The sequence below is a fragment of the Macaca mulatta genome, chromosome 11, assembly GCF_049350105.2.
Source record: "Macaca mulatta isolate MMU2019108-1 chromosome 11, T2T-MMU8v2.0, whole genome shotgun sequence".
NCBI classification, from domain to species: Eukaryota; Metazoa; Chordata; class Mammalia; order Primates; family Cercopithecidae; genus Macaca; species Macaca mulatta.
In genome coordinates, this window is record NC_133416.1 from 96,796,954 (window position 1) to 96,816,695 (window position 19,742).

The 19,742-nt window shown below is 40.8% G+C and overlaps 2 protein-coding genes and 1 long non-coding RNA gene across 8 annotated transcripts in view; 1 reads left to right on the forward strand and 2 right to left on the reverse strand.

Moving 5' to 3' along the window:
* Positions 1 to 7,594, reverse strand: part of POC1B (POC1 centriolar protein B) — a 102,042-nt gene extending 94,448 nt beyond the window's left edge. For 3 of the 6 annotated variants that reach the window (XM_077952801.1, XM_077952799.1, XM_015152388.3), the window contains exons 1-2: positions 7,213 to 7,594; positions 6,447 to 6,531 (exon numbers count right to left, since the gene is read on the reverse strand). Coding sequence is in view for 2 of the 6 variants with exons in the window: in XM_015152388.3 (XP_015007874.2) it covers positions 6,447 to 6,531; positions 7,213 to 7,227 (100 nt within the window). In the remaining 4 variants the exon portion in view is untranslated. 6 annotated transcript variants of the gene reach the window in all.
* Positions 722 to 6,110, reverse strand: GALNT4 (polypeptide N-acetylgalactosaminyltransferase 4). Its single transcript, NM_001194761.2, is given in 1 exon segment — positions 722 to 6,110. A coding segment is annotated over 1 exon segment (1,737 nt). The 5' UTR covers positions 5,863 to 6,110; the 3' UTR covers positions 722 to 4,125.
* The window catches only part of LOC107000962 (uncharacterized), a 41,749-nt gene continuing 28,846 nt past the window's right edge, over positions 6,840 to 19,742 (forward strand). Inside the window, exons 1-2 of the long non-coding RNA XR_003720735.2 lie at positions 6,840 to 7,127; positions 7,529 to 7,648. This is a non-coding gene — a long non-coding RNA (uncharacterized LOC107000962). The remainder of the gene's footprint in view (positions 7,128 to 7,528; positions 7,649 to 19,742) is intronic.

Sequence of the window (19,742 nt, forward strand, 5' to 3'; positions counted from 1 at the left end):
GACCCTGGCAAACACTAACGTACTGTCTCTATGGATTTTCCAGTCTTTTTTGTACTCGTGAACCCGAAACACAGAGAGATGAAGTGATTTATACAGAGCTGCAAGTCACTTAGTAAGAGAGTAAGGTTAGAATACAAGTATTTGCAGGAACTTTTAAGTGTATAAAAATTAGTGAAAATATGTTTAGGTCACCTATATATATGCTAAATGCAGCTATAAGACCATCTGATGTTAGAGTCCTTACAATAGTCATTCTCAGGCAGTGTGTCTGGCCAGGGAGAGACAGGGGTATAGGGATTTAGGAATCACTAAAGAGGAAGAGACATGCCACTGGTGGAAGGGAATTGCATTTATGGACCAGGGAAATATGAGGATTTGTTGTTTAGAGGACAGACATTTTTCTTTTCCACCCAGGGTAGTGAAATTGGTGCTAATATGTCCAGGTGCCCATTGCTTCCTTTTATAGTGGCCCAAGTGGGCCCCAGAGATCCCTGATCATTTCTAGTTTGCTCATGAGTAGTTAATAATAGTACTAACACCCCTTCAGAATACTTGCTGATTAACTATACGTTGTAAAATAATATGGGAATTTTGACTTTTTAAATATCTACTGTCTGAATTTTCAAATAAGTAAAAGAACTGCAAGCTGAACTTACTTCCATTGCCATTATAAATATATACACAGGAGTACGTTCCCACAGGCTAAAATAATCACAATCTATTTGCAAAAATAATCAGGCACACTTTTTATTTTATGTCTTAATCAACATTACAAATACAAAAGGAAAAAAGTCAGAAACAACTCATCACAGAGAAAAAAAATCATTCAGAAGAGATTAATCTGAACTTTAACATTCTTTGTGCTCATTTTAAAATTATTAAAACAGGAATTCAAAAGGACAAGCAAATGAAAACCAAGTATTTTGTTAATTAAAATTGAGACCCTAAACCAACTAAGACCATACAACTTAAAAATAAGCTGTCTTCATCCTAGAAAAGTTTCATTTGCCATCATATAATGAATATGTAGGAACTTACTAATGGGTAAGTAAACAAATTTTCTTTTACAAACAAGTTATTTTGAGTGATAGAAATCCTCCTAGTGACTAGATTTTTTTTTTAATGACTAAAAACGCCTATTTAGATAGTCCATGTATCCATAGAGTTGGACACTAAATGACATAGTGAACATTTAAAGTTGAAACTCCTTGTCTACCAAATATTTTCCTAAAACTGTTTTTAAGCATATACATTAACTTAAAAGGTCAACTCTTAATTGTCTACAACAAAAGAGAGCTTTGGTACTAATAAATTCAAATTAGGGAATCAGTTTTTTTAAATGTAGAATTACAGAGTATTTTTGGAATTAAATTGGAACGTGCCTAAATATGAAAATGTGAAAGTCCCACTTTTCTGTTATGCACTCATGAGGAATGAACAGCCTAACTATACTGGATTATTGACATAAATAAAGCACCACTGTAAAATCTCTTCCTAAAAGATTGCTGGGTCACACCTAGCAATTTAGGGCAAAAAGTCAATAAAAAATTAAGGTACTTTATTTTTTAAAGCCTCATTTCCCTTTTGATAGGAGCATCAAGATACTAAAATAAAAATAATGTAGTAAGTACTTTCAAAATATAACAATTTTAGTTATCCCATATAATAGGGGGCTAACAAGAAAACAAAAAAATAAATAAAAAGAGAAAATTTAAACATAAGTAAAAAATAAAAAAGTATTTTTAAAAAGCAGCCTGGGCAAAAGAAGTGGGTGGGTTTAGGAGAATCCCTTTTGAAAAACTCAGAGCATTATTATTAACCCTTCTTAAATTAAATGCAGGGCCAAGCATGCTGCATGTGGAATCTGGACAATTCGTTGATAAACTTTAAGGCTGCTACATAACTTACAGAAACTATGAATGCATTTTCATTTTACGAGGCAAAAGAGAAAATATTCAAGATTGCATAGCAATTTTATTTTTTCAAATGGTTATCCTAAAGAATTTCCTTAATTCAGATTTTGCAAAATTCTTACTCTCCAAGTCATCAAGTAAACACTAAAAGCAACTTTACTCGTGAATACAGTGGACTCTTTACGAAGCATGCATTTTTCATAAATCTAGGCCAAAGTGTACTAATTGAGATTTAATTCTAAATTCATCCTGTGATTTCTGGATATAATATTGGTATAAAACCAGTAAAAATACTTAAAAAAAAAACTGTTTACTTCCCGAATAATTTAGTTTTGGAAATATTTATATTCTTAGTCAAAATACTACTTTTAGAGTCTAAAGGTTTTAAAAACAAAATTGGTTCAACAATTATCAAAATGAAATGACTATAAACACTGACTAAAACTTCTTAACCCACAGAAGTAAACCACTTCAGGTGAGTTCCGCTCACTTAATTCTCTTTTTTTTTTTTTTTTTTTTTTTTGAGACAGAGTCTGGCTGTTGCCGAGGCTGGAGTGCAGTGGCGAGATCTCGGCTCACTGCAAGCTCCGCCTCCTGGGTTCACGCCATTCTCCTGCCTCAGCCTCCCGTGTAGCTGGGACTACAGGTGCCCACCACCACGTCCAGCTAATTTTTTGTATTTTTAGTAGAGACGGGGTTTCACCGTGTTAGCCAGGATGGTCTCGATCTCCTGACCACGTGATCCGCCCACTTTGGCCTCCCAAAGTGCTGGGATTACAGGTGTCAGCCACCGCGCCCAGCCTCAGCTCACTTAATTTTTAAAACCCATTTCTCTTCTCCAGCTTCACAAGTGGATTGAACATTGCTCAACTGCTCAACAACATTACCTATGTCAAAAGTGAAAAAGATAAAAAGTATTGTAAAGATTGCACAGTGAGTGAATCTGGGAAGAATATGCTGTATAATCAACATTTCAGAGCTGAAAGGGATATTTAAGATCCAATTCAGCACCCACATTTTACAGATAAGAAAACCAAGCCCAAACACATCAAATAACTTGACCAAAGTCACATTCCTCAGCTGAGCCATTCATTCATTCAGTCATTCATTCACCCACTTCCTGAAAGCGGCACTTAAGTGCCAGGCTCGGTGCTAGAGACAGAAAGCAGCATTCACAACTGCCAAGGCAGTCTTTTTTCCTTGCATTTTAAAGATAAATTCTTACATTTCCTGATCAGCAGAATTCGTAGGAGAGTTCCACAGCCTTGGCAGAACCTAGCCCACTTTCAGTTTCACACATTTTAATAAACATAGTTGGGTTTAACTTCAGAGAGGCCTCAATTGTGTTTACTTTAAATGATTAAGCATTAACAAAGGGAGGCATAGTATTCGGAATGAGTCCCTTTCTAGTACATTCATAAGTTAAGGAAGTGCAATCAGAAAATGCCCTGCACACACAAACACGTACACAGAGAGGACAGCTTACAAATCAAGAGGAATTTGAGGTATTAATATATAGATCAGTGAAGTCCAATAGCTCAAGTTTACAAAGTATGGAATGTAAGTATCTCCCCATTTCATTTAGATATGGGTACGTCTGCATGTTAAAAAGGCCTCCAAACTCACACTCAAACAAATGCCCTCTTCCAATTACACGTATCTCTAAAACCAGGCCTTTTGCATTAAGCTCAATTTTCTTTCTTTTTGATTAGAAAAAAAAATTAAAAAATAAAATCTAAAATTTAATGTGCTGGCTGAAAAAGAAATTCAAATTCTATGTAATGAAAATAGCAATAGCTCCAACTGCACATTCGTGAGTTTTGTTAAAAAATGGGATGTGCGGTGAACTTACCCATCAACATAAATCATACCTCATTTTACTTGGACCTTTACATTCTTTAATATTAAGTCTGGCACTTAAATGTCTTGTGTGTTTCAATTCACAGTCAACTTCTTTTAAGAAGAGACCATATTGACAAAGCTCTTATATAAAACAACCCATATAAGTAAGGCACTGTGAAATATTAAACAGCAGCACTCTGGGTACCCAGTTTCAGTGTGGTATACCAAAATGAACCCCAGCTTTCCAGTGCTCCACAGACGACTGCTAGGTGGCTTTTGATAAAATAAACTACAATCTTCACTGAGACCCTTCAGGCTCTTTGACTTTCTTGACACTATTGTCAGCTCATGACGAAAGTGCTGTTGTGCTCTATTTCTCAAAACTCCAAATTTGATTTTTATCTAGAGCATCACAAGTTCTCATTTGTACATCAGGTCGGCCCTCCGGTGTCCGATAAGCACTAAGACACAGTCCTGAGTGTGGGTGAAAAATAGTTCCATCTTCTTTAAAATGCCAAATAATGTTTGCTGGTACAAGGAACCCATCTTTGGGACAATTTTGCATTCCTACATAATTTTTTTGCTCAGGAACCTCTGCACATAACTCTGTCACAGAATTAAACCTTATTTCTTTGTTTGAAGTATATTCAAAGAATTGATTGCCTCCTTGACCATGGCATCCAAACAGTGAAAGGTTAGCACCTGTGGGGTTGTTGTCAGGAGAATTATAATCTAAACATTCAGAAGAGATCCCTCTACTGCGAATAGCCCCATGCCAGCCTGGCCTATCCTCTGGAACATGTAAATTAGGAAACACGTTTTTCAAATACCAGTCAAAGCTCTTGCATCTCAGCCGCTCTCGTATTAATTTTCTTTCAGAAATATCACCATAAGCTTCTTTTCTTGCTGGAGGGTTTCTATTGTAGAAGTGCTCTTTGTACTCATCCATCCAAACTTCTGCTACCCGAGCAGTATTCTGTAGGAAATTGGGGCGAGCATACGGTGCCCGCTTGGGGAACACATGGCCCACGTGGGAACACGGGTGGATCTCCAATTTGCCACCACACTGCCACACCCTAAAAGACAGTTCAAGGTTTTCACCTCCCCACACTTCCATTCCTGTGTCATATGTTCCCAGGTACTGAAAATATTTCTTGCTGACAGCAAACAGTCCTCCAGCCATGGTGGGTGATCTGATGGGGTCAATTCTTGATATCCGCCTGTCCCTTTCGTGTTTGGGGACAGAATGCCACTGAAATGTTAAACGCCAGTCAAACCCACCAATCATGGGCTCCCCTGTCTGCATATAGAATTCAAAAGTATTCCAATCAATTGTGTCTATAACAGGACACACAATTGCTGTTTCATCTCTCCCAATCCTTTCCAAAAGCGGTTCCAGCCAACCGGAATTACACTCACAGTGACAATCCAGGAAAGTGAGGACGTCCCCAGTGGCGAAAGTGGCCCCAATCAGACGGGCCCTAACCAGCCCCTCTCGCTTATTGGTCCTAATCAAGCGTACTCTATCAAGATTGCTGATGTAACTTTCAAGTTGCGTCTTCAAATAAACTCTGTCACTCAAGTCATCCACCAAGATGATCTCTTTCAAAAGGACCGCAGGAGAAGTTTCTAAAACACTGTGAATAGTACGGAGCAAAGTCGACCAGGCTTCATTATAGAAAGCAATGATAACAGAGGTGGTAGGAAGTGTCCTATAGTTGAACTTCTGGGACTTACACTCATACATTCTTTTATCCTCTATGTGTCGATGCAGGGAAATTCTGTCACTGAGGTAAATATTGATGGCATATCTCTCAATGAGTTCTTCTTGCTGCTTCAGTTCACCCTCGTTGAGTTGGAGTTTGCTGGCTTTCCCCCACTCCCCAGGTGCATGGGAATCTGCAGGGGGCTTCTTATAAAGCGGTCGAGACAAATCCTCTGTATTTTTCTGGAGGTCTGAGAGCCTTCTTGACCCCAGCTCCCTGGCACGGCCGGCTCCTGCGGAGGCATGAAAAGTGGAGACCAAGAGCTCCACGAAGATATAGGCCACTGTTAAAAACGCCAGCAGCAGGCAGCTCTTGCCTGCCCAAGTCCACCTCACCGCCATCCGGATTCTCAGGGCTGGGGCGCAGACGCAGCCACCCAGCCACCATGCAGGGGAAGGGCGGCGGAACCCACAGCTCGAGCTCAGGTACTTCCCGGCAGGTTCTTCCTTTCATGCAGGCGCTGGGCTTCTTTCCAGCCACCCGGGCTTTCCAGGGGTCACCTGAGCCCTCTCGGTCCTCGGCCTCCGGCACGGCCCAACTCCTCTCTCCCCACTTCCTCCTGCTCGGCTCACAACTTTTCACGAACTCTCCAGCCAACACCCCACCCTCCCCGGGCCCAGGACAAACCCCTCCCCTGCCCACTCACTCCTCCTGGTGGTTAGTTTGCGAAAGTCGTCCGCCAGGCCTGGACTGCTGGATACGTACGAGACTCTTGGCCGGGCCGGGGGCCGGGATGGCCGGGGGCCGGGATGGCCGAGGGGGCCCCAGCTGCGCCCCGCCGCGCTGGGCCCTCGTCTCCGGGTGCTCTCAACCCCCATACAGGCCCCTAGCCGTTCTTCTAGGGACCCTGCCCGGACAGGAGGAAAGGTTTCCGGCCCGTGGAACTTTTGTCTCATTACAAAAGCAAAACAAGAATAAGACTTACCGAGTTGCTTGCCGTTGGGGCTGAAGTCCAAGGAGGTGATCGCAGCTTTGTGGCCTTTGAAATAACGCTCCAGAACGGGGTCCTCCTGGAAAGGAAAGTCGTCAAGTTTTGAAAGCCGCCGCAGACCTCGAATTCTGGGGGCCGGGATCGACGCTGCCACTCCCCCGGAGTCCGGCCTGGGAATGGCCACCCAGGCGGCGGCTTGGCTGGGCGGCGGAGCCGGGCAGCAGCCCACCCACGGGCGCGGCGCCCAGTCCGGCTACAGGGAGACGCCGGCGCCAGCTCTCCCCGCAGGGCCGGTAAAACGCTCTGTTCGCGCTCCCCAGAGTCCAGCGCATCTTAGGAGCCGCGGCCCCTTTGACATGCACGTTCCCGGGCCCCGCCCGCTGGCACAGGGCAGGCAGGTGCTAGGATGCGCCTCGGCTTTGGTACTTTTTTTTTTTTTAAAAAATACTTCCCAGGTGATTCTGACGTAGGCGCTCCACGGAAACCCTCCAAGAATTCTGGGGGCCGTGGGACCGCCCGGCTCAGTCCGGAGCTCCGGAACTCGGGGAAGAGCGCCCGTGAGCTGGGTCTGGTTTCTGCACTCCGTCCGCCCCGGTGGCAGAGAGTGAGATACGGACGCCCCGGGACGAGGGGCTCAGGACCCGGCTGCGGACACCTGCCTCCATCTCCCGTCAGGTGCGGGTTCGGCCCGGACCTGGCTCCGCAGCCGGCGGGACAGGCTCCGGGGAGGGATCCCCCCGCACTTCCAACCCGTTCTTACCGTGGCTGAGGCCATCGGGGGGGAGTGGTCCGCCCCAGGCTCCTGCGGGTGGGGGAACCCGGGGAGGGGAGGGGAGGGGATGGGGCAGGAGAGGGGACCGTGCGGCTCCCGGAACCGTCTGCCCAGAGCGGCAGCGCCTCCCGGTCACTACAACAACGGCGGCCCAGTCAAACCCCGCGCTCCAAGCATGGCTAGCCGAGCCCCGAGACACCGCCAGCCCTGTAAAGAGCGGACGGGAGGGGTGCTCCGGTTCAGTTGTGGCTACACACCAAAGCCATGTTTACTAACACTCGCGTTCCCTGTGGTTTGACGTCAGGAAGCGGGATAGTAACCAGGACGGGAATAAGAGCGATGAATGGAAGGGAGTTGTGAGCCTGTGATCGATGCAATCAGAGTTCTATTATGTTTTAAAGAGACAGCACCCGTGACGTTTAAGGTAATCCCCTACCGCTTATTTTGTTGACGTAAAGCTTTGAAGTGGGGCAGCTTGCTAGTTATTAATATACTAAAAGGAACTAAATCCCCGGAGGGCGGATTTGAATTTATTTAACCACTGTTTTTCCACACAGTGCCCTGCGGGATATTGATATAGATGCTGGATGTGCGTGATGAATGAATGAGTGAATGAATAAATGTCGTGCATACAGTTAATAATGTTCTGCGATATGTTTCCAATCTCATTTGCTGATTTGCGTATACCTTAGAGCACTAAACTTTTTGGAAACATGGTTTTTGGTTTTTTTTTTGTTGTTGTTGTTGTTGTTATGAGACCACCTTTCTACAGCAGACTTTGTCACACATAGTATCATTTGTGCTTCAGTCAAACAATGTAGTTGGTAGAATTACAAAATGTTTTCAATGTTTCCAAGTTATAAACTTGATTCCTAGATATTGGTCTTAGAGGTCACACAGGCAGTTCTTCTAATTCCAAGTCCATATCCTTTTTTTTTTTTTTAACCCTGCCTCAAAGTGTGTTCTGAGCTGAAAATTACATATAGTGTAAAGATCCTTAGCTACATCAAAAGGCATGATAGAGCACAGCTGGTAAGATATGTGTTTTATGCAAATGAAAGGTATGCTACACACCTTAATTACAGATTCCCTAGTTGTCTAGTGATTGAGTTTAATTTTATTAAATATGGTACTTAACAACTAAACAGGTAGGCTTTAGATTACAGTGTTAGTTAATTTAAGTATACACTTGTTAAATATCTGTTGTATGTTTGGCCTTGAGGGACACAATGATGACTAAGATATTTCCCCTACCTTCAAGAACTCAGCAATCTAGGGTTGATGAGTCTCATGCTTTAGCATTTCTAATGTTGATTTGGGGGCCCCATTTCCAGAGATGCTGAATCAACATATACAAGGTGGGATCCAGGGCCCTTCTGATGTAACAAGCTCCATAGATGATTACTATGGGAGTCTCAGCTGTCTATGTTGAGAAACACTACATTAGTCTAGGAGATGATATGTTGAGAGTGTTGATACCAGCAACTTGTCAGCAAACTGTTGCAGGACTCTTAGTTTTGCTACATATTCCCAGTTTAGGCTTGACTTATTTTAAAAGCCTGCCAAATATATTTAAAAATTATTTTTAAATAATGCTGGATACTGGTGGGAATGTAAAATGATGTAGCTCTGTTAAAAAAATTTTCAGTTCCTCAAAAAGTTAAACCTAAAATTACCTTATAATCCAGCAATCTCACTGCTAGGTATATCCCATAAGTATTGAAAGCAGAGACTCCAACAGATGCCAGTGTTCAAAGCAAGCATTATTTACAATAGCCAAAAAGTGGATACAATCCAAGTATCCAACAGATGAATGGATAAACAAAATGTGTGTGATATATACATATAAGGAAATATTATCCTGCCATAAAAAGAAATGAAATTCTGATACAAGCTACAACATGGATGAACCTTGAAAACATTTTGCTAAGTGAATAAGCCAAACACAAAGGAGCATATTGTATGATTCCACTCATATGAGGTACCTAGAATAGGTGAATTCGTAAGGACAGAAAGTCGAATAGAGGTTACTAGGGCTGGGGGTAAGGGAGACTGGGGAGTTACTGTTGAATGGGTGCAGAGTTTCTGTTTGGGATGATGAAGTTCTGGAAATAGATAGTGGTGATGTTTGCACAACATTGTGAATGTACTTAATGCCAGTGAATTGTACACCTAAAAATGGGTAAAGTGGTAAATTTCATTACAAGTTTTTCACCACAATAATAAAATAATAATACCAGAAGCTGAAGAGTAATCAGGACCTCAGTATTACTCATAGCCATGTTGTATCTAATATTGGGCAGAGCAGAAGCAGAAAAAGGAAGAAGTTGGAGATTTAGAAACTAGCTCAAAAGAAAAAAAAGTATAGATTTTTATTTAACTGTTTTAGTAAAAGTTTAGTTTTTACTTTTTTTCTCAGTGATCAGGAAACACATGTTTTAAATTTAAAAGATGGGAGGGAAACTACCTATTACTACTATCACCTAACGTTTATCTTAAAAAATTTGTCACCTACTGATATGGTTTGGATTTGTGTCCCCACCGAAATCTCACGGAGGATTGTAATCCCCAGTGTTGGAAGAGGGGCCTGGTGGGAGGTGATTGGATCACAGGGGTGGATTTCCCCCTTGCTGTTCTGAGTGAGTTATCATGAGATCTGGTTGTTTAAAAGTGTGTAGCACTTCCCCCTTTGCTCTTTTCCTCCTGCTCCAGCCATGTAGGATGTGCCTGCTTCCCCTTTGCCGTCCACCATGATTGTAAGTTTCCTGAGGCCTCCCCAGCTATACTTCCTGTACAGCCTGCAGAACCATGAACCAATTAAACCTCTTTGCTTTGTAAATTACCTAGTCTCAGGTAGTTCTTTATAGCAACGTGAGAATGGACTAATATACCTACCTATGTTTTCACTACATGCTAGGACTTTTCTAAGTACCTTACAGATTTTGACATTTAGTGATCATAACAATCTTATTAGAGATGTGCTATTATTACCATTTCCGTTTTATAGATGAGTAAATTGATATGCAGAGACATTAAGTTACTTGCCCAAGGCACACTGCTAGCTAGGAAGTGGCAGAGTTGAGATTTTTAGACACTCGCAGTGTGCCTTCAGAATCCACTCTCTTAATCACTGTCATGACTTTTGTGTGATTGCAAGTGTACTATAAATGTATAAAACATTGCATTTTTGCCAAGATTTTAATAATAAGTTTTACAAAATGAAAGTAATATCTCCTTTATTTTCATTCCACTGTCCTCACTTATTACTCTAAACTGCCCTTCCCATTGTTCTTTTCCATAGTTGATTTTGTTCTTTTCTGCTTTTCTTCACCTTTGCAAATAGTGAAAGCTGAGAGGTAGAAATTTGGAAATGTGGTCTAAGTTGGAGAAATTTTTTCTAACCTCAAGCCTAATTCCACTTGCTACAATGATTATTTAGACCTCTCTGGATTGCAACCTAATCATTTATATGAGTGGGAGCCACAAGCAGGATCAGTATTTAAAAACCTACAAGGTTTTACTGCAGGCCAGGTACTAAGTAGGACAAACCGACCTCTAATTAGCCCTTCTTTTCCAGTTCTCCCAAAACAGAAATTGAATTTATTTACTTGGGCATTACAAAGAGTTGTTTTTATTTTAGCACTGGTTCTTCCTTGGTCTACAAATTTGGAAATTCAGCGTAGTACAAAAGTGCCATCTACTGTTCACCTTACTATATAGCACTTGGAGTGAACATACTTTGAGCCTGTTTACAGGCAGGGGAACTCCCTTATTGATACACTTCCTCCAAAGTATAGGAGAGCACATGGAAAAGTACAAGATGGGTTTGAATCAATAATGCATTACATTTTTGAAAACTGCATGATTCATTTAAGTCAACATTCAGTCTCCAAGTCCTATCAACTACATCCTCAACATATATATATATATATATATATATATATATATATATATATATACGATGGGCTGCCTAGACTGGCCTTGAACTCCTGAGCTCAAGTGATCCTCCTGCAGCAGCCTCCCAGGTAGCTGGGATTACAGGCATGCTCCTCACCATATATTTTATCTTCCTATCTTTCTGTCCAATGGCTCCTGTCACTCCACAGACCCTGCCTTCTGCCTTCTAGAATATTTCAGTAACAGCAACTTGCTTTCTAACTTCACAATTTCTCCCCTCCACCTGTCCACCCTGCATTTACCAACAAATTACATAAGATTCACCAGGGTAGCTTGCTAAAAGTAAAGATTTTTAGTCCTCACCCCAGAGGTTTTCATTTAGAAGGTCTAGTGTGAATACTAGAAATCTATTTTCAAACAAGCTTTCTAGGTGATTATAATATGCATCAACATTTGGGAACCACTGGCATATCGTGCCATAGATCTTCTTTAAAATGCATTTTTAGTTCACTTTTAAATGCCTCAAACCAAGTCCTATTTTATATCTAACCACTCATCTACCCTGGGCCAGTCCTTAAGCCATTGCAGTTAACTACGCCCTTTGGAGCCTTTGCTGGAGCTGTTTCTGTACTCGTGAATGCCTGTGCTACTGTCTTGCTCCAACTTATACACAAAGAAATGTATCTCAGGGAAGATATGTTTATGTAAAATCCTCTTTCTCTGAACCTATTCCTCCTTATAAAAATACAACTTACTATTTTTCCTTTGGGTCCTGATGGTATGCAACTTAGAGTTCTACTTAGCACTATTTTATGTTGCTGCATTTACATCCACATTATGTTTCTGTGTCTACCAGCACTTACCATAGTGAAAGGTCAGTAAAGATAAGAACTGCGTTCTACTCATTTTAGTATCACTCTATAGGCAGCACAGTCTGTGACACATAGTAGAGGCACAATAAATATTTTCTGCATTGATTGAAAGCTGACATTGTGGCTGGTCAGCTCTATATTTACTGAAAAAGTCTACAAAATAAATAGAAAACATGATCATTGTCCTCCAATAGTTTAAAGTATTTTGTAATTTTATCAATACACTCTACTTGTACATTATGGGGTACATGTGAAATTTTGTTGCATGCATAGAATGTATAATGATCATGTCAGGACATTTAGGGTATCCATCACCCGAAGATTTATCATTTCTATATGTCAGGTACATTTCAAATTGTCTTTTCTAGCCATTTTGGTACAGTGCATTATTGTCATCTATAGTCCCCTGATTCTGCTATCAAATATTAGAACTTATTTCTTCTATGTAACTGTATGATTGTACCTGTAAACCAACCTCTCTTCATTTCCCTCCTCCCACCCACACATCCTTCCCATTCTCTGGGAGAAAGAGAATCTACCATTCCCCTCTCTATCTTCATGTGATCAACTTTTTTAGCTCTCATGTATGAATGAGAACATGTAATGTTTATCTTCCTGTGCCTGGCTTATTTCACTTAACATAGTGTTCTCCAGTTTTATTCATGTTCCTGCAAATTACGTGATTTCATTCTTTTTCATGGTTGAATAGTATTCCATTATATATGTGTATATATATATATATATCACATTTTCTGTATCCATTCATCCCTTGATGGGGATGCTTAGGTCAAACAGCTTAGAATCTAATTAGGGAAATAAGACTCACCACATGAAACAATCAATGAAAGTTATGTGAAGCAGTAGGTCAATCATAACCATGGGAATGTTATAAAATATATAATAACCATATTATTGTATTTCAATAGTGTCAAATGTACTTAAGACATTTTGGAAATGTTTTTGTATCAGGAAAGACTTACAGGGGAAGAAGGACTTCAATTGTGATTTTTTAAAGTGGTAGAATTAGTGGATTAATGGTTGCCAGAGACTGGGGGAGGAAAGAATGGGGAGGGATTACTAATGAAAAAATGGAAACTTTTTAGGGTGATGAAAATGTTCTGGAATTAGTGGGGTAAGTTTACAACTTGAAAGTACTAAAGACTACTGATTTTTACATTTAAAGCCACTAGATCAATGGTTCTCAAACTTTAGCGGGCATCAGAATCATCCAAAGGACTTGTTATAATGCAGATTCTACTCCAGAGCTTCTGTTTCAGTCTGTCTGGAATGGGGTGCAATAATTTACATTTATAGTTAATACAGGTTCCTAGGTGTGATGCTTATGCTGCCAATGAACCATCCTGTAACAATCAGCAGAGTGAACAAAAAGGTAGTAAGGAGAAACACAGAAAGTAGAATGGGCTGGGCGCGTTGGCTCACGCAGTGGCTCCCAGCACTTTGGGAGGCTGAGGTGGGCGAATCACCTGAGGTCAGGAGTTCGAGACCAGCCTGGCCAACATGACGAAACCCCATCTCTACTAAAAATACAAATATTAGCTGGGCGCAGTAGTGGGCACCTGTAATCCCAGCTATTCGGGAGGGTGAGGCAGGAGAATCGCTTGATCCCGGGAAGCAGAGGTTGCAGTGAGCGGAGATCATGCCATTGCACTCCAGCCTGGGTGACAGAGCGAGACTCCATCTCAAAAAAAAAAAAAAAAAAAAAAAAGGGAAAGTAGAATGGTGTTTGCCATTTGCCAGGGGCTGCGGGGAGAGAAGATGGGGAATTATTGTTCAATGGGTGTGTGGAGTTTCAGTTTGTGAAACTGAAAAAGTTCTGGAGGTGGACGGTGGTGATGGTTACAAAACAATGTGAATATATGTCATATCGTTGAACTACACACACTTATAAATGGTTAAATGGTAAATGTTATGTGTATGTTATTTCAGTGAAGATAATAGGGGTAAAGTGTTGAAAGAATGCACATTAGTAAAGGCATCACAGTCATGGGATGACCTTCAGTACAGTGGAAGCCTGGTTCCTTACAGGACCGTACTAGTACGTGGCTCAGGGGTTGGGGATCCCTGTCCAAGACTACTCTATTTGCTGTGGCTCTGCCTTCCAGTCATTTTCTATCCCATTATTGTGTTTTACTTTCTTCATAGCCCTTGCTAGTTCCTCTGCCATGAATGCTCTTCCCCCAAATGGAAGGCACTGCAAAAATTGATAGATTCTGGCATTATTGGAGTAGCAGCAGTAGAAACATAAAGAGATATTTGTTTGGGTATGGCGTAATTAAAATGAGCAGGGGAAGGGGGGCAGGAAAAAAAAAAAAAACTTAGATGCTGTCCTTGGTCCTGAACCAACAGTACCTGGTGAATGGCTATCTTACATATTCTAAGAATCTGGTAACTTATGTTCTAGGGCTTAGACTTTCATTTTTCCCTTTTTACCAAAAAAAAAAAAAAAAAAAAAAAAAATGCCGTAGCTTTTAGTGTCTCCAAAAAATGTCAAATCATGGTAATAATTTACAATTTACCTAGCCAATTCCTTTTATTTTGACAGTTGTAATAGGTTTCTACTTACTTTTCCCACTAGAAAGAAAAGAGGGTACATTCCCCCATTCCCTCTCCATCTCAATCCTAAGATTATGCATTTGAAGGTCAGTTTATGTGAAGCATCACTCAGACCTTCCAAGTGACTATGATGAGAGAGATGAGGGCAAGATGGAATTGATGATGGCTAGCAGGTATTGGCTAAGATGTTACTCCTCAAAGAGGCTTCCTAGAGTCCCCAACCTTTTAGCACCAGGGATCAGTTTCATGGAAGACGATTTTTCCATAGACAGGGGAATGGAGGTGAGGGATGGTTTCAGGATAAAACTGTTCCAGCTCCGATCATCAGGCATTAGATTCTCATAAGGAGCACACAACCTAGATCCCTGCATGTGCATTTCACAATAGGGTTCCTGCTTCTGTGAGAATCTAACACCTCTGCTGATCTGACAGGAGGCAGAGCTCAGGCCGTAATGCTGGCTTCCTCGCCTGCTGCTCACCTCCTGCTATCCAGCCTCGTTCCTAACAGGCCACAGACCAGTACCGGGTACATGGCCGAGGGGTTGGGGATCCCTGTCCTAGACCACTCTATTTGCTGTGGCTCTGCCTTCCAGTCATTTTCTATCCCATTACTGTGTTATACTTTTTTTCACAGCCCTTGCTAGTTCCTCTGCCATAAATACTCTTTTCCCAAATCTTTTCAAGACTCACTTCTTTCACTTCACTTAGTTCTTACCACATTTTCAAAATAAGCCCTTCCTTTCGTTCTCTATATCATTAAACTTTCATTTTTCTTCAAACACATATTCCTCCCAGCTAAAAAAGGGCAAAATATTTGATAGACATTTCACCAAAAAGGTATATAAATAGCCAATAAGCACATGAAAAGATGCCCAACATCATTAGGCAATAGGGGAAATATAAATCAACATCACAAAACCTACTTCACACTCACTGTAATAGCTATAATCAAATAGCCAGATAATAGCAAGTGTTGGTGAGGATGTAAAGGAATGGAAACTCTCATAAGTTGCTGGTGGGAATGTAAAATTGTACAACTGCTTTATATCTAGGAATGGAATTGCTGAGCCCTATGGTAATTCTTTTGACTTCATGAATTTGGGAGTTCCTTTAAAAGTTAAATATAGGATTACCCTATCAGTCAACAATTCCACTCCTAGGTAGGTACCCGCGATAATTGAATACATATGTCCACATAAAAATGCAGACACAAATGTTCATAGCAGCATTACTCACAATAGCCAAAAGGGGAAACAATCCAAATGTCTATCAACTGATTAATGGGTAGATAAAATGTGCTGCATCCATACACATTTATATGCCTGGCAAATAAAAGGAATGAAGTACTGATTCATGCTACAGTGTGGATGAAACTTGAAAACACTGTGCTAAGTAAAGAAGTCAGACACAATGTATGATTCCATCCATATAAAATGTTCAGAATAGCCAAATACATAGCAACAGAATATGGATTGTTTGCCAGGGACCGGCTTCTTGTTGGGGTGATGAAATATTCTGGAATTAGATAGTGGTGACAGTTCTGCAACTTGATAAATGTACTAATAAACCACTGATTTTTATACTTAAAAAGATATTTTTTCTTTAAAAAAGCAAGCATGAACAACCACTTATCTCTCCCTGAAATATACATTCTCTATGAGTAATCCCCATGAGAACAAGGGCAAAACCTGCAGAGGGAGTATGTCAGAACCACCTGTGGGACCATCACCAGGATATAAACTCCGTGAGGGCGGAGACATTCTCTTGGTAATCCACCATATGTCAGAACAATGACTGGCACATAGTAGGCACCCAATAAAATGTTGTGACTTAATGAGGGACTAAAAGAGGAAGAGATAATATCTGTGTGAAACAATTAGAGAATTTTTTAAAATCTTAAAAGTCTTCACTGTGTATTACAATAGAGTTGTGATTTTAGTAGAAAGAAACCAGATTCTTTTAAAGATTGGTTTTCTATCTAAAAAGAAAATTCCAAATCTCAACAATTTCTAACATAATATATGAATATATTTTAAACTTGGCCACCCTAGGGTTTCTTCTCAGTTATAAAAATTACTGTAGTTTACTCCATTTAGTGATTTTTTTTTGGGGGGGGGACAGCCTTGCTCTGTCACCAAGCTGGAGTGCAGTGGTGTGATTTCGGCTCACTGCAGCCTCCACTTCCCTGGTTCAAGCTATTCTCTGCCTCAGCCTCCCAAGTAGCTGGGGCTACAGGTGCACACCACCACACCCAGCCAGTTTTTGTATTTTTTAGTAGAGACGGGGTTTCACTATGTTCACCAGGATGGTCTCGATCTCTTGACCTCGTGATCCACCCGCCTCAGCCTCCCAAAGTGTTGGAATTTCAGGCATGAGCCACCGTGCCCGTCCCTCCATTTAGTGATCTTGTACAGAGCCATTTTCATTGTATTTATATTATTGAAAAAACAGCTTTTATTCTATAACCTTGTAACCTTGCTCACTAATTGATGGCCCACTGACTGAAACAAGTCCACTGATATGTTTTGTTTGGTCATTAATGTGTTCAAACATTCTTTAAAATTTAAACTCCTATAGGTGAGCCAAATATTCAGTTTGACTCAGTACACTTCCTTCTGTTATTTTTGTACACGGTCTGATTCACAGGCCTAAATGATCTCTCTGGCCCTTTGTATCAGTCACGAAGGTCTAAGTTATGCTGCTGAAACAACCCCGAAATCTCAGTGGCTTAAAACAAGGAAGTCTTCATGTCTAAAACACCAAAAGCAACGGCAGCAAAAGCCAAAATTGACAAGTTGGATCGAATTAAACTAAAGAGCTTCTGCACAGCAAAAGAAACTACCATCAGAGTGAACAGGCAACCTACAGAATGGGAGAAAATTTTTGCAATCTACTCATCTGACAAAGGGCTAATATCCAGAACCTACAAAGAACTCAAACGAATTTACAAGAAAAAAACAAACAGCCCCATCAAAAAGTGGGCAAAGGATATGAACAGACATTTCTCAAAAGAAGAAATTCATACAGCCAACAGACACATGAAAAAATGCTCATCATCACTGGCCATCAGAGAAATGCAAATCAAAATCACAATGAGATACCATCTCACACCAGTTAGAATGGCGATCATTAAAAAGTCAGGAAACAACAGGTGCTGGAGAGGATGTGGAGAAATAGGAACACTTTTACACTGTTGGTGGGATTGTAAACTAGTTCAACCATTATGGAAAGCAGTATGGCGATTCCTCAAGGATCTAGAACTAGATGTACCATATGACCCAGCCATCCCATTACTGGGTATATACCCAAAGGATTATAAATCATGCTGCTATAAAGACACATGCACACGTATGTTTATTGCGGCACTATTCACAATAGCAAAGACTTGGAATCAACCCAAATATCGATCAATGACAGACTGGATTAAGAAAATGTGGCACATATACACCATGGAATACTATGCAGCCATCAAAAAGGATGAGTTTGTGTCCTTTGTAGGGACATGGATGCAGCTGGAAACCATCATTCTTAGCAAACTATCACAAGAACGGAAAACCAAACACCGCATGTTCTCACTCATAGGTGGGAACTGAACAATGAGATCACTTGGACTCAGGAAGGGGAACATCACACACCGGGGCCTATCATGGGGAGGGGGGAGGGGGGAGGGATTGCATTGGGAGTTATACCTGATGTAAATGACGAGTTGATGGGTGCTGACGAGTTGATGGGTGCAGCACAGCAACATGGCACAAGTATACATATGTAACAAACCTGCACGTTATGCACATGTACCCTAGAACTTAAAGTATAATAATAATAAAAAAAACCATGTAACTCAGTCCAATGTAAGTTGGCAAAACATTCCAACCATGCAGAACTTAGATAAGTTTCAGGCCAATTGTTGATGGCTAAATTCATTTTTTCTTTACAGAAAAGAGAAAAAGAGACTTGTGTATTAATAATGCAGAGTCTTTTATTGAAATGTGCTGTAAATAAATGCTCAAGGAATACTTATAAAAAAAAAAAAAACAAGGAAGTCTTCTATTTTCTGCTCACATTATGTTGCCATCAGAAGTCAACTAAGGGCTCAACTCTCAGGTCCTTGTTATCCTCACTTCAGGACATAGGCTGTCAGCGAAGCCACTATCAGAAACATTATTGGTGACTGGCAGCTGGAAAAGAGAGCAGATGATTCCCACGATGGCTTTCTAAGATTTCCTTGACCAAGGAAAGTCACATATCTGGTAGAGAAATATAATTCTCCTGCACGAAGAAAGTTGTGGAAAGTTACACAGTCTAACACTTGGAGGAATTTGGATTGAATATTGAATGCAGTTCATGCCTTTTAATAACTTGGCAATATCAAGACCTTTTCTACATGAAAATTAAGAAATGTGTGTCAGTTTTTCAGGCATTTTTATCCCTCAACACACGTGAAAGTTCATGCACTCAGAGCTTTGATTCTCAGTTGAGGCCACACACCCCTGGATGAAGCAAGTGATGGGTCATAATCTTTATTTTGTTTTGGGGATAGAGATTGAAGGCAGAAAACATAGGCTTGAGGTTTTTTTTAAATTTATTTTTATTTTTAAATTATTTTAGAAAGGGAGTCTTACTATGTTGACCAGACTGGAGTGCAGTGTCTATCCACAGGTGCTGTCATATCTCATTGTGGCCTTGAACTTCTGGGCTCAAGTGATCCCCCCACTTCAGCCTCTGGTGTAGCTCAGACTACAGAAACGAACCACCATGCCCGGCTTGAGATTTTACTCTATTTTTAAATAAAGGCCCCACAGGTGATTCTGGCATACTGCTCCAAGATGTGTCCTCATTCTCACAAGGATTACTGATTTAGAGGCTCACAGCTTTCTAAGAATGCACAGATTCAGATACATAACTAAAGATCAGAATGAAAACATTACAACCCAGACATCAATGATCAGTAAAGGATTCAGCTATGCTGTTTGTGAAAAAGTTAAGTACTAGCACGTTTTCAAGTTAAGATGAATAAGTAATTGGGAAAAGAGAGGAGAATGGAAATTTCCATTAATTTCTATAAAATAAGTGGCATTCATTTTAGAATTTAGCACTACAGAAGTAATGTAGATATTATTACCATCTTCTGCCCGACAGATCGTGTTTATTGCAAGTTAGAGCTATATCCCTCCATTT